Below are 15,599 nucleotides of genomic sequence, written 5' to 3'. Positions count from 1 at the left end.
AAGATCATGGAACAGGTCCTCCTGGAAGCAATGTCAAGGTGCATGTAAGACAAAGGTGATCTGAGACAGATAGCATGGCAGGCAAATCATGCCTGGCCTACGTAGTGGCCTTCTAGGACAGAGTGACTGCATCAGTTGACAAAGGACAAAGCGCCTCCCCTGTGCAGAAAGTTTGAGAGAGCTGGGGATGCTCAGCCTGGAGAAGGCTCTAGTGTGACCTTATTGCAGCTTTACAATACTTAAAGGGGTCTTATAAATAAGATGGAGAGCAACTTTTTGCTCAGGCAGACAATGACTGGACAAACGGAAATGAGGGGAGATTTACATTAGAGGTTAGGAGGAAATTCTTCACTCAGAGGTTGGTGAGGCACTGCAACAGGTTGCTCAGAGAAGCTGGATGCCCCATCCCTGGAAATGTTCAAGACCAGATTGGATGAGGCCCTGTGCGACCTGATCTAGTGGGTGGTATCCCTGCCCGTGGCAGGGGTTTTGGAACTAGATATTCTTTAAAGTTCCCTGCAACCAAGCCATTCTGTGATTCTATGATTGTTCACCATTGCCAGAATCTAGACAATGTAGTGCAAAACAGTGCTTTAACACAAATTTCCTTTCATAATATGGACCTCCATAAACAAATAATCAGACAACAGTGCACTTTTTTTTTGTACATTTTGTGTTTGATAACCTATGGATTTAGAGTGGCCATGCCTAATGGGATAAAGAACATACATGTAAGTAACATGAAATTACTTTTCCACAGTAATGTACTGTTTGTCTCTCTTTTTTACTTTTTCATACTCAGTTGCTGATTTATATCTGCACCCCAAAAACAGAGGTCCCTTAAAGTATTTAATGGCATTTCTACAGTCCAACAAAGCCAAAGGGGAGACAAAGGACTGAATTAATTCCACACAAATTGATCTGACAGAGTATCAATGATTTGATGGTAGGTGCCTGAGGAACACTTCTCCTATGAAGCCAGGCTGATTGAGAATTGTTTAACCTAGAGAAGAGAAGGCTCTGGGGAGTCCTTATAGGGGCCTTCCAGTACTTGAAGAGGGCCTATAGGAAATCTTGAAATGGACTCTTCATCAGTGACTGTAGTGACAGAACAGCCATTAATAGTTTTAAACTGAAAGAGAGTAGGTTTGAGTTAGATATTAGGAAGAAATTCTTTATTACGACAATAGTGAGACAATGAACTAAGCTGTCTGGGGATGCCCTATTCCTGGAAGTGTTTAAGGCCAGGTTGGATGGGGCTTTGAGCAACCTGGTCTAGTGGAAGTTGTCCCCACCCATGATGTAGGGAGAATGGTGGGGGGGGCAGGCAGAGGAGGTTGAACTAGATATCTGCAGGGTCCCTTCAAACACAAATCATTCTGGGAGTCTATGGTTCTATTTCAGAGGGACAGATATGAGTTCCTTGCAATATTATCCGTGTACTGTTCTGTAGAAATAGGTTTCACTAGCGAGCTGCTTTTACATCAGCTCTAGAAGCTCTAAATTCCCAAAATTTTTGCAAGTTCTCACCATTAATGCAAACATAGTTCAAGTTTTGCATTCGGTTGGTTTCTGTCGTAGAAAATCTTTAGGCAGAAGTAAGAAATATCTTACACATGACTGCTTAGTGACCTTGCATGAACTAAATTACCTTTCCCCAAGGCAAGCAAAGTTCCCTAGAGGTTAATTGGGAGTTTCTCCACAAATAACACACACTACATTTCACAATATATTATCAGGTCATTTTTCATAGCAACACAGCTGATGAGGAGCTGCACAGTCTCAAGGGCATTAGTGAATTATAACCTCTTTGAGAAAAACAAGAGTTTGTTAATAATAAAAAAAATAATAATAAAAAAAAAGGAAAAAATAAAAATAAAAAACAACTCTGCAGGCCAGATTCCAAACTCATCTGTTACACAAGTATATTTGGAGGAAAACTCTATTAATTTCAGCCTTACTTGGGAATTCACTCTGGCTGCTGGCATAAGTAAATATCTAGAATATTAAATGCTGGAATGCAGTCCTCAGTTTAGGAAATTGCCTTCTTTGAATGTCTTTTTGGACTTAACATTTTGGGTTACAATGCTTTCCAAAATACTTTCTTTCTTTGAATTGACAATGAGCACTAGACTGTCAGAAGACCTACTTGACAGTGGTAACATTTTAATCCTTGAGTAAGGGAATACCAGAATTTGGTGACATATGCAACTCGTTGAATTAATGATATATATTTCCACAGAGAGACATTATTTCTGTTAGATATTTAATCGTAATTACAATTATAGATACTTTCAAATTTACAACAAGAAATATGTTGTCATGTTTTTGAAAGCACTGAAAAACATCTAACTTGTAATCTGACCTTTAGAAACTGAAGGCCAGAGGTCACAGCATGCCTCATAAAATAAACAAGATTTTTCTTATAACTGCATTTTGTATTTTATTTCCAGTATTTTTATGACTTTGACCATTACTGTATCAGCTTTATCCACTCTACAGTGCCTACATCATAAGAATGAATGTGAAATTTGCCATTTATCTCAGTGAGTGAAATACTGATCACTCACAACCAGAACCAAAGCATTATTTCAGAGGCTCTTTTTTTTTCCAGGAGTTCTAAAAGTAGAATTAACTGGTGAGGAATCTGGTTGTTAACAGGAGGATACACAACAAGACACAAGACTATGCAAATTACAACCTAGAGGAAAAAAATAAAAATCATTTGTGAATGCATCAGATGTTCTCAGAACCTTTTGCTTCTCTGCTTCATCTTAAATTACCTCCCAAATTCCTCCCTAAATTTCAAGTTGGTGCAGGAAGATAGCAGAATGACTTTGAACATCATTAGTGGAAAAAAGCAGAAAAGACCATCAAGCTTTACCCTTTAAGCTGAAAGGGTACTGACAAATAACCATAAGTGAAAACAGAAAGGAGAATGGTAGTGGATTTGTTGTTGTTGTTTTCGTCTAAATGGAAAACACAACTCACAATGAGTTTTAACCTGTGCTGCTGACCAAAAATGTGAGAGCTGAAATTACCAGAGCATACAAAGTTTCCTTCTTTCCTTCTTACATAAAGAAGTTCCCCACATCTGGCACCTCTGGTTTGCTTTTATACTACTGAATTAAGAATTTATCTTTTGCATCACAGAAAACCAGAAAGAAAAAAAAAAAAAAAAAAAAGACAAAGAAAAGATGACCAAGGGGTGTTGACATTGGGACTGACATTACATCAATTCTGAAGGCATAGGCAGTTGGAAGTTACACACATGGATGTCTAACCATAATACTCTTTTTAAGAAGACTGCAGTGGCACCCCATGAGCGAATAGCAGACATAGAGGTAATGTAGCAAGTTTTCTGCTTTATTTGCCACAGAATTGTACAAACTTTAAACTTCTTCAAGCCCAAATAGAATTGAATCTTGCCAGGAATGGCAAAAAGAAGTGCTTTGACAAGTACATCAACACAAAAGACGAGAGAAAATGTGGGTCTTCTGTTGAATTCAATGGGAGACCTGATTATAGAGGGCAATGAAAAGGACAAGGTTCTGAAGGCCTTCTTTTCCTCAGTTTTTGCCAGAAAGACCAGACTCCAAGCCCCAGAGACCAGGCTGAAATGTCGGATCAAGGAAGATGTGTCCTTTATGAAAGAGGATAGGGCCAGGGAACACTTCATCAAACTAGGCATGCACAAGTCCATGGGCCCTGTTGAGGTGCATCCAAAAGTGTTGAGGGAGTTGGCAGATATCACTGCAAAGCCACTCTCAAAATTTTGTGGTTGATTTTGGCAACTGGGAGAACTGCACTAAGACCAGGGGAAAGCAACTGTCACTACTATATACATGAAGATCAAGAAGGAGGCCCAGGGTATTACAGGCTACTCAGCCTCGCCTTGATCCCTGGGAAACTGATGGAACAGCTAATCCTGGAAACCATTTCCCACCACATGAAAGAGAAAAAAAATCATCAGGAGTAGTCAGCATGTAGTCACCAAGTGGAAGTCATGCTTGACTTAACCTGATAAGCTTCTATGATGAAATGACTGGCCTAATGGATGAGGGAAGAGCAGTGAATATTGTCCTCCCATTCTTCAGTAAGGCCTTTCACACTGTCCCCCATAAGATCTTCACAGAGGCGCTGTTGAAATATGGGCTGGATAAGTAGGCAATGAGGTGGACTGAAAAGTGGCTAAGCAGACAGACCCAGAGGGTAGTGGTTAGTGGCACAGTCTATTTGGAGGCCAGTAACAAGTGCAGTACTCCTTGGGTCAGTACTGGGTACAGTCGAGTTTAACAGCTTAGGTAACAATCTGGATGAGGGGATAGACTGCACCCTCAGTAAACTCACAGATTACTCAAAAGTGAGGGTAGAGGCTGATGCACCAGAGGTCCATGCAGCCATCAGAGGGATCTTGACAGACTTTAGAAATTGGCTGAAAACAACTTTGTAAAGTTCATCAAGGAGAACTACAAAGTCCTGAATTTGATGAGGAACACCACCAAACACAAGCACATCCTGGAGCAACCAAGCTGCACAGTAGCTTTGCAGAAAATGAAATAGGAATCAAGACAGCAATTTACCCTTGCCACTACAAAGATGAATGGTGTCTTGAGCTGCATTAGGTCGAACATTGACATCAGGTCCATGGAGGCAATCCTTCTCAACTCAACACTGGTGAGGCCTCACCTGGAGTACTATGTCCAGCTCTTGTCTCCCAATATGTCCTAGTTTCAGTTAGAACAGAGTTGATTTTCTTCCTAGTAGCTGGTAGAATGCTGTGTTTTGGCTTGGGATGAGAAGAGCGCTGATAACACCCCAATGTCTTAATTGTTGCAGAGCAGTGCTTATACCAAGCCAAGGACATCTCAGCTTCTTGCTCTGTCCTGCCAACAGGCAGGCTGGGGGTGCAGTAAGAGCTGGGAGGGGACAGACCCAGGACAGGTGACCCAAACTAGCCAAAGGGGTATTCCATACCATCTGACGTCATGCTAAACAATATATAGGGGTGGCTAGCTGGGGGAGGAGGGCCGGACTGCTCGGGGTTAGGCTGGGCATCGGTCAGCGGGTGGTGAGCAATTGCATTGTGCATCACTTGTTTGTACATATTAGTAGTACTATTATCATCATTGTATTATTATTATTATTATTATTATTATTATTGTTATTTTCCTGTCTTATTAAACTGTCTTTATCTCAACTCATGGGCTTCACTTTCCATTTCTCTCCCCCGTCCCAGAGAGGGAGGGGGGAGGGTGAGCGAATGGCTGCATGGTGTTTAGCTGCCGGCCGGGTTAAACCACAACACAATACAAGAGAAATGGAGCTATTAGAGACAGTCCATCAAATGACTTAAGATGCTAAAACACTGGAGCATCTATATGAGAAAAATATTGGAAGAGCCTGGAAAAGAGAAGGCTCAGTGGGGATGTCATCAACTAATATAAATAACTGAAGGGGGGCTGTAAAGAAGACAGAGGTATAGACTTCTCAGTGGTGCCCAGTGACAGGGCACTAGGCAGTAGACACAAAATGAAACACCAAACATTCCCTTTGAACATCAGAAAACACTTCTTCACTGTGAAAATGAGTCAGCGCTGGAACAAGTTAGGCAGAGAGGTAATGGAGTCTCCCTCATTGGAAATCCTCAAAAATTCCCAGGACATGGTCCTCATGGTTCTTGGCTACCTGCTCTAGGTGTCCCTGCTTGAGCAGGGGGGTTGAACCAGATTACCGTCTGAGGTCCCTTTCAACTTCAGCCATTCTTTGATTCTGTGATATAACAGCTGGGACAGAAATCAGATTTAATGAGATTTCAACACAAATGGCTTCACTTCTATTTTCCACCATCATGAACACTTACAACAGCAAACTTCCTCTGCCCCTCAGCTCATACCAAAAAGAAAACTTATTCTTGTTAATCTGAAGGAAGATCTTTTTTTTCTTCTTCTTCTTTATTTTCTTAGGATTATGTTTTTTAACATAGGGTTTATATAAAGATGAGAGAAGCAAGATTGTCACTATGAATGTTTTGAAGAGAAAGTTCATACAGAAAAGGCAATCAAACTGTACATTTCCCTGATCTCCTCTTAACCAAGCTGTTCTGCTACAAGGTCAGCATAGCTGCACTGATAGTCAGAATCTTTAAGTCAGATCTTCAAAATGTTGCACCAAGAGCTAGTATCCTTAAATGAGGGCACTGTTTAACTTTGTGTATTTTATTTTTAAAGCATAAAGTGATTTTTATTGCTTTGTTCTCTTCTCAGAGGGGAAAAAACGATGTCATATATTTCTAATATTGCCAGCACAGTGTAATATTTCAGTGTCTCTAATAGGGACATACATAAAGAAAGCAAAATATTGCTTAAAGAAACAGTAAGTTAAATATATATATATAATAACGATTAGTGGTATAAGCTCTATAATCAAGGGACTTTTTAATATCTGAACAACAAAAAAAAATCTTCTGGTAGTGTTTGTTTGTTTGTTTTTCTACGTTCTCTCTTCTATTCAGAAATATTTTTATATGTCCATTTATTGCAATCATTTTGCTTCTCTTGTCAACTCAGTAAGATTTTAAGTATTTTGCCATACTGTATTTTATGAGCATGTTTTCATGAATTCCATAGTAAAAAGCAATATAGCATACAAGCATTAGAAAGGTATAAAATGTATGATTTTTCTCTTCAGATTAAATCTTCACAGTAGACAAGTGAAATACACCATCACTAAATCACAATTTACATAGGAAAGAATGGGGCAAATGAAATACATGCATAGTTAGAACATAGAATGCATTATACTTCTCTTAAAATCCTTTATGAGAAAGCAGTATGAAATAAAGAAATCTCACACAAATACACACACAAATAAAAAACAGTCTGATAATGCTTAGTATATTCCAATGTAGTGGATAATAATGATTTCAATTAAAGAAAAGAAAAGAAAAGAAAAGAAAAGGAAAAGAAAAGAAAAGAAAAGAAAAGAAAAGAAAAGAAAAGAAAAGAAAAGAAAAGAAAAGAAAAGAAAAGAAAAGAAAAGAAAAGAAAAGAAAAGAAAAGAAAAGAAAAGAAAAGAAAAGAAAAGAAAAGAAAAGAAAAGAAAAGAAAAGAAAAGAAAAGAAAAGAAAAGAAAAGAAAAGAAAAGAAAAGAAAAGAAAAGAAAAGAAAAGAAAAGAAAAGAAAAGAAAAGAAAAGAAAGGAAGAAAGAAAGGAAGAAAGAAAGGAAGAAAGAAAGGAAGAAAGAAAGGAAGAAAGGAAGGAAGAAAGGAAGGAAGAAAGGAAGAAAGGAAGAAAGGACGAAAGGAAGAAAGGACGAAAGGAAGAAAGGACGAAAGGAAGAAAGGACGAAAGAAAGGACGAAAGAAAGGACGAAAGAAAGAAAAACAGAAAGAAAAAGAAAGAAAGAAAGAAAGAAAGAAAGAAAGAAAGAAAGAAAGAAAGAAAGAAAGAAAGAAAGAAAGAAAGAAAGAAAGAAAGAAAGAAAGAAAGAAAGAAAGAAAGAAAGAAAGAAAGAAAGAAAGAAAGAAAGAAAGAAAGAAAGAAAAAGAAAGAAAGAAAATTTGGCTTACTTCTCTAATGAGCTTTTTTCTAATCTTTCTTTCTCTTTCCTCTGACGTTCTTTGTTCTTCTTAACTCGAGTTTCCCACAGTCCTCTTATGAGAGAAAAGTCAAATATTATCACCTGATGACCCATACTGTTGACATTAAGCTTCTCCTGCAAGAAGAAGCCATCATGATCACTTTGGGAGAGAACAATGAGAAAAATAAGGGACAGAACAATCATGTTTCGTTAAGCTTAAAAGGGAAAAAAAATCAAAAGAAACATTAACATAACATGCTTTCTATCTTACCTATTTTTTGTAGTGTTTTGTGCTAGCAGTAATCAATGTTATATACAAAGTATTTCTATATAAAATTAATAGCTACAGATAAATGTTAAATTTTCTGGAATACTTGCACTTTTCCCCGTCAAAGATGAAGACACAGTTGCAATAAACTACCAATTTGATTAAGTAACACTAATGAAAATAACTTTAAGGACTTTGTGGTTGTAGCAATTTATGTAACTAGTGTTAAAATGAGAACTAATACAGTATTTATTCATCATAAGTCATGCAAAAGCACACCGTCTTGAGTTCCTACCATAATGATTTTTATGGACATAAGTAATCCTGTCCTACTGTAACTGTAGGTGTTTATCTCTGAAATTAGTTAAAAGATCTGTCCTATAACACAAAATAAAAACTTACCTTCTGCAAAGATAAGATCCCCATTTACTAGGACATGTAAGTCATAGAATCATAGAATATCCCAAGTTGGAAGGGACCCATAAGGATCATCAAGTCCAACTCCTGACACCGCACAGGTCTGCCCAAAAGTTTAGACCATGTGACTAAGTGCACAGTCCAATCACTTTTTAAATTCAGACAGGCTTGGTGCAGTGACTACTTCACTGGGGAGCCTGTTCCAGTGTGCAACCACCCTCTCAGTGAAGAACCTCTTCCTGATGTCCAGCCTAAACTTCGCCTACCTCAGCTTAACACCATTCCTGCCGGTCCTATCACTGGTGTTTACAGAGAATATGTCATCTGCCTTTCCACTCCCCCTCATGAGGAAGTTGTATACTACAATGAAGTCCCCCCTCAGCCTCCTCTTCTCCAGGCTGAACATGCCCAGTGACCTCAGCTGCTCCTCGTGTCTTCCCCTCTAGGCCCTTCACCATCTTTGTCGCCCTCCTCTGGACACTCTTCAACGGTTTAATGTCCTTTTTGTACTGTGGTGCCCAGAACTGCACACAGTACTTGCGGTGAGGCCACAATACTTTAGGTGAGGCCATACCAGCACAGAGTAGAGCAGTTATCACCTCCCTCAACCGACTAGCAATGCCAAGTTAATCTTCCAACAATTCAGGAGTTAATACCAAAGTATTACAACCTGAGGCCATCTTTAATGTGGTGTTAAGAACTGAGCTGAACTGGATCCCAGCTCACCAATCCTTCCCTATTCAGTTAAAAAAAAAAAAAAAAAAAAAAAAAAAAAAAAAAAAGAAACTTTATTTTCCCAAAGTTCATCACAAAGTTCTCATTCTCTTTAAAGGGGAACATCACCGAGCTTGGCCAAATAGGAACTGTATCATCTTGCAACTTGAGGAGGGAAAAAACATGCTGGAGTACCTTTAACTACCACAAGAGAAAACCTTGGATTTGCATCTTATGAAATATAGTGTGAATAGCAATATGGTGTCCCATACTAATCTGTAGGAATGGTTCAGTATCAAAAAGGAAACAAATCACTAAAAAATATAAGTATAAATCTTGAGAAACAGGTAAAACAGCACTCTTGCTCTCTTGTCCGGAGTCACTGGTGAGGGTGTAATCCTCACAACACAATTTTTTTCATGAAATACAGGTACAGGTCATTTCTGTCATTATTAGTTCATGTGCTGGACCACTGTGAACAAGTCTTACAAAACAGAACATTGAAGCTTTTTAAAAATAATTGTTTTCATATAGAAAATGAGAAAAGCAAAATCAGCTATTTATACTTCGAGGTTTCCATAGATTGAGATTAGATTCCACTTTTATTATACCATCCAGTTTTCAAAAGAAAGAAAGATAAGGGAGAGGGAGAGAGAGAGAGAGAGAAAGTGAGCACAAGAGAAAAGAAGAAAGGAAGGAAGGAAGGAAGGAAGGAAGGAAGGAAGGAAGGAAGGAAGGAAGGGAGGAAGGAAGGAAGGAAGGAAGGAAGGAAGGAAGGAAGGAAGGAAGGAAGGAAGGAAGGAAGGAAGGAAGGAAGGAAGGAAGGAAGGAGGGAAGGGAGGGAGGGAGGGAGGGAGGGAGGGAGGGAGGGAGGGAGGGAGGCAGGGAGCACCATTGGAACATCCACTGATAACTGACAAAGCAATCTGTCGTTTTCTTTACTGGGTATTTAAAGTTTTCAGCTATTATGTTTTTCTCAGACCTGCCTGTGATAATTTTTTCCAAGCTCTACATCCTTCAGTTGGGGCTATTGAAAATGGCCCAATTTCTCTGTCCTTCTGTTATAATACTGAAGAGGAAGAGAGAAATATTCTCTCTTCTGCATTTTTCCTCTTGTACTATCATAACTGTCCCTTTTCTCTTTACATATAGATCTCTCTATAATACATAACACTTAGAGGAATAATATCTTCTGAGCCAGCAAAACACCGTAATGTCCTCTGGAAGACACGTAGTGTGGATTAAAATGAATTATGAAGATGTATACCAAAAGGAAAAGTTCCTACGTGTCCACCTTATTTGTCGTGTTAGTAAGAAACATCCTTACTAAAAACCTCCAAGTGCTAGCACAGAGATACTGATACACAGAGACTGATATTTTTGGACAACAAAATCTTCTGTATTTTAGGATGGTTAGATATCTGCTATCTTTGGTGAACATAAAACTTCTCCCATTGCTTGTTTATACTTACAAACATTAACAATGAAGCAAAAAATTGTTCATAGCCTACCTGGAACTGACTGCTGAGAACAGCTGAGTCAAAACCCCATTAATAGCAGTGTAATGAGAACGGTGACCTTATTCTCAGTGGAATGGTTTATCTATAATCAGACACACCTTCCTAAAATGTTTTCACAATTAATTTATAGGAAACTGGTTATCACCTAAAATAAAGCACTCTCCTCCGTTGCCTAAATCAAGAAACACGGTGACCAGAACTTCCCCCTCACAGTAGCTGCAGTCACTCTTCAGGATCTAATTCATTTTAATAGATCAATTCATAGCACTCTGTTTTGGTAGAAGGGCTATTGCAGGAGCTGAATTGCTGAGAGACAGTGAAGTGGCAGCTGGACACTTGACCTCTGCTGGAACTATATGGCCTTAATCAACAAAAAGTCTGAATGAACTGTGAAAGTACTCTATTTTCTTGACTTGTTCCCCGCCTTCCTGTCTCTCATGTTAAGTCATCTGTTCTTTATTGAGACACTGATTTATTATATGCTCAGGATGGAAAACTTTATACAACTTCTATCCACATATTGGATTAAACAGTGATGCATTGGAGTTTCTCTTCAATGTCCAAGTACAAGAGGAATAGGGGTGGGAGGTGAGAGGTGTCCATCATAACTCCTGAGGACTAATCTGTTCAAAATGAACAGAGCTACAAATCCTGATTAGATCATATGGTGGTAAGGTTCTAGAAATGTTCAACAGGATAAACACAAAAGTTTGTTGCTAGCTAGAGCTTAGAAAAGGCCACTCAACAAAATTCACAGAGCTATCCTGGGCTGAAATATGAACAAAGAGAATCAACCAGGATGGCATGAAACATGGGCATAAAGAATTAACCATATTTCTCTCCAAGTTCAGGTGCCATTCATTATGAGATGTTACAGATGTTGTCCAGGAAAGGGAGTCTGGCAAGCAGGAAGATATTAGACTAATCTGATACCAAGAGCAGGTTCTTCAGGGTGCTTACTCATGTGTGGAAAGAATTTGAGATGGAGAAAACAGCTACCAAAAGTAATTTCTATTTCTAGAACATAGAGATGATCCTATTCAAGTTCACACACAACAATTGCTTTCTTCCAATCATTGTATTAGGCCTGCACAAGAACCGAATCTATCACATTGTAGTCACAGATGGGAAGTTACCTCTGAGTTGAGACATGCCTCATTATAGACTTCTTTTAACTTCCCTTCAACTAGCATTCCACACCTGTTTTCCTTCCCATACATAGAATCTTCACAGATAACCACTATGTATATTTTACCCTTTGTTACTAATCACAGAATGTGTGAAGGGGGCGCTGGGGGTCACGTAATCAAATTGCCACACTCAAAGCAGTCACCTATTCCAACTGCCACACTAAAAGAAGGATGTGTAGAGATGGTTGTTATACACATACTTCAGCCCTCTTCTCCCTCCAGTTTCCCCATTCTTTTGTAATTCAGCATTGCTCCTTTAACACCCCATACATGTTCATTAAAGACTAGTTTGGTCATTCTTGTGAGGATTACCCAACCCATCAACAAAGCAGTAAGTGAAAATCATGATAGATAAGTAGATAGATGATAGATAGATAGATAGATAAGTAGATAGATGATAGATAGATAGATAGATAGATAGATAGATAGATAGATAGACAGACAGATAGAGATATTCATATACAATTTATTTCTTCCACAAGTAATAGGCAACTTTGTTTTTGATAAGGACAAGTCCTGACCATGGAGCCAGCATCTGCAAAGCCCTGCTTCATAACGAGGCAGAGTTTGCAACCTAATGTCATCTTCCTTAGGTGATATCTACATCTATATATGCTGTGGATCATCAGCTCACCTTTCTTATATGATGTACTGTTATAATGTTCATTCAATCTTATGAGTTATTAGTGAGATAGATCACAAAAGTAAGGCTCTTGAGTAGTGTATGATAGCACAGTGCTTTCCAGAGGGGGGAAAAAAAAAAAAAAAAAAAAAAAAAAAAAGGAGAGAGAGAGAGAAGGCAAAGATGTAATTTACAAAAGAATCACTTGCGAAAAAAAAAAAAAAAAACAGTTCTCTGTGTGCGCCTATGGAAGCCAATGATCTTATCCCTGGCCATTTACACCTCCAGAGAAGTAATCTACAGGGCTTTAATCAATATCCTTAAAAGACAACATACTGGGAAGTCAACCTTATTTCTTATCTAATTCTTCTCACAATAGTTAGCTCAGAAGCAAAGCTGACTATTAGGTTAAATATTTTTTTTAATGATTGAAATGTTTTCCTTTCGGAATTAGGTACACATTACTTTTTAGGCAAGATTTTTAAGTAAAATATATTTTAAGTAATTACTTTCAACATTAAAAGAGCTTTTTAAGAATAAGTATTTGCACTATGTGGCAAAGTGACAATAGAGTCTTTAACCAGTGAAACTTGAACTAATGGCAAAGAAGTTTCCTTTTCTTTTTCTCATTCTTTCTCTTTATACTTTTCCTCAGAAAGAGAAAGAGGAAAGAGAAAGTGAAAACAAAATATTATCTTTAATAATAATCATATTAAAAATTAAAAAAAAAAAAAAAATCCCTTTCAGCACTATGGCTATTGCAACATATTTTTTTTCCTCAATAATAGGCTACGTCATACCTAGTTTTCATCAATAATGCATACACAAGAATCTTTAAAAGTAACTTTTATCCAATCTACATTCTAAACATGGAATTTACTTTTCTTCCCATGAGGGCTGTGCTTTCAGTCTGAGGTACAATGTCTACAATATTTTTTCTCAATGTCATCTTTCCAGAGCCCCATGCTTTCACTAGAGAACCTTAAAAATCCCCTCTCCTCAAGAAGTCTCTCAGCCTTTCTCTACTTCAGGGTCCAATTCAACACTGAAACCAATTTTTATTTCTTTCCAGGCAATTTAATAATCTACTGCCTCTTTGAGCCAGTTGAAGCTGAGCAGATGTGCATGCTTACACAATGACACTCTGTCTGTATTGTTTTAATTCTCTGATTGCTATATGTTGTCCCTGTAAGCACTGAACAAAAGAAAGACCTTTAGAAATATTTTATTGTGATTTCTGGTCTTAAGAAGAAGACAGAACTATTATTTTACTATTTTGTAAAAAATTTATTCATATTACTACATATATAAACAGACCTATTAAAATCAAAGGCATTTCTTATGTGTTTAAGGATACTAACACACTTAAGCATTTGGAGGATTAGGTGAGAAAAAAAAAAAAATCAAAATCTTAGTGATGACACTCATTGTGTTTTCATTGAAATAATAAAACATTAATGCCAAATGTTATTTCTTGTTAAAGCATCTGCTTAAGTATATTCATGGATTACTTTTATTTTATCATTTATTTTATTTTATTGTGTAAATTAACCTAAAGGCACGCAGACAGCTCTCTAGCATCCCCCTTGGACTTCTTTCCACAGTAGCAAGACCCAGGAGCTCTAGACTAAAATCTGTTTGGTAAGGTGTTGAAAAACTACAGAATAAAAAAGAAGGCATCTGCCTTGTAACGTCTATAATCTTTATTATTTCTATGTATGGTTATTCTCAGATTTAGTATGCTACCTCCTAAAATCCCTCGCTCCCTTCAGTTACTGCTATGTCATCCCCTTGTGTTTGGGGTCCCCTGCACAAGAAGGATGTTGATCTATTAGAATGGTGCAGCCTGATCTAATGGATGGTTGGAACTAGATTTTCTTTAAAATCCCCTTCAACCCAAGCTATTCTGTTATTCTGTGATTCTATGATTTACAGGTATGTCATAGACCTGCTAGGCAATTCCCTGGACATTTTTGACAACAGCCATTGCTGTCTTGACCACTCTGTTGTTTTTGTTCTTATTTGGCCTCTGTTACCAGAGAATTTGACTCTTTGTTTGTTGTTTTGTTTTGATGTTTAACTGGGGTTGGGAAAAAGGAGAAAAATGATAACTTGCAATACATCTGGAAGTGTAGCAAAACTGGGCAAAACTGGGCTATGCTGGACCACTCAGGCAACTTGTTTTATTTTGTTTTTGTTGTGGTGGTTTTTGTTTGTTTGTTTGTTTAAATGGGAGTGCTTTTCTGCAACTCTGTCTTTGATGCTGAAGGAGTTTCATGTAAGTTACCTGTGTGTTCAACACAATAGCATGACCTGTCTTATCTTGAAGAAGCAAAATGCTTAAGGACAGGCAAGCTAAAAGTAGCACTGAATTCCACACAGAAACCCTATAGAAGTGCACTTCAGATCATCAGTTTCATTGAATGAACAGTTTGCAACATTTCTGCCTTCATCTCAGCACCTGAGGTATATAGATGCTCTGAGAAGCAACATCTTTTGAAAGGAAAGTCATGGAGCATAGGGTAAGAGTCATCTTAGATATGATGACCACATGGCCTTCCAGAACTGACTATATCAACTCTTTTAAAGCTTCTTGCTGTTTGTCAAGGTTATCTCTGTCTTGTCTAGAGTGTGTTTAATACAGTTAGTCATATGCCAAAATTACATTTGCTTTATTATATTATAGTCCAGCCTCATCCGAACACAGATGGTGTCAGTGTTAATACTGGCCAACTTGCCTGTGCAGTGTGTATTCTATAGAACAAAACCCATGTCATCTCATTAGTCAGAAAGCTGTCCAACATAGTTCTGCTAACTACTAATACAGCTAATATTAGTCTCTGTTACAATCCTTCAGAGTTTATATGGGTCTCAGTTGCCTTCAAAAATAACACTGTATAAACTTTCCATTGCTGAGTAGCCAAAATATTAATGTTTTTCTTTCTTCAATTTGTTTAATGGTCTTGTTCACTTGAGCCCTTTTTCTTTCAGATAATCCATGTGGGAGATCTGCTAAGGTTTCATGAATATTACTGGCAGGATTACATAGGGGAAAGCATGAGTGAACATGTCTCCTACCAATCCTGCAAATAATTTCTTAGGAAGTAAGCTGACTCACACATTGAATGCTTCAGAATGATCAAGTTATTTATCTCATGAGTCTTTAAATAATTCAAAAGGAACCTGACATTTGTATACCAATTAAACACATTTTTTGTGTTATCAAGGAAAGATTAAATTACAGATGCACGACGCTTTCAAGAGCAATTGAAAGGGTGACACTGCCC

General features: G+C 37.8%; 1 protein-coding gene across 2 annotated transcripts in view; it reads right to left on the bottom strand.

Annotated features, from left to right (window-relative positions):
• Positions 1 to 15,599, bottom strand: part of LRRC2 (leucine rich repeat containing 2) — a 72,939-nt gene that overhangs the window by 54,088 nt on the left and 3,252 nt on the right. The window contains exon 2 of one of the 2 annotated variants that reach the window (XM_027446668.3): positions 7,571 to 7,716. In XM_027446668.3, the coding sequence (XP_027302469.2) occupies positions 7,571 to 7,695 (125 nt within the window). In that variant the 5' untranslated portion in view covers positions 7,696 to 7,716. Of the gene's footprint in view, positions 1 to 7,570; positions 7,742 to 15,599 lie in introns of both variants that reach the window. The other variant, XM_038171106.2, reaches the window with a different exon arrangement.

Source organism: Anas platyrhynchos, chromosome Z (genome assembly GCF_047663525.1).
Source record: "Anas platyrhynchos isolate ZD024472 breed Pekin duck chromosome Z, IASCAAS_PekinDuck_T2T, whole genome shotgun sequence".
Taxonomy (NCBI): domain Eukaryota; kingdom Metazoa; phylum Chordata; class Aves; order Anseriformes; family Anatidae; genus Anas; species Anas platyrhynchos.
Note: the sequence above shows the minus strand (reverse complement) of the source record. Positions and strands in the feature narration are given on the sequence as shown.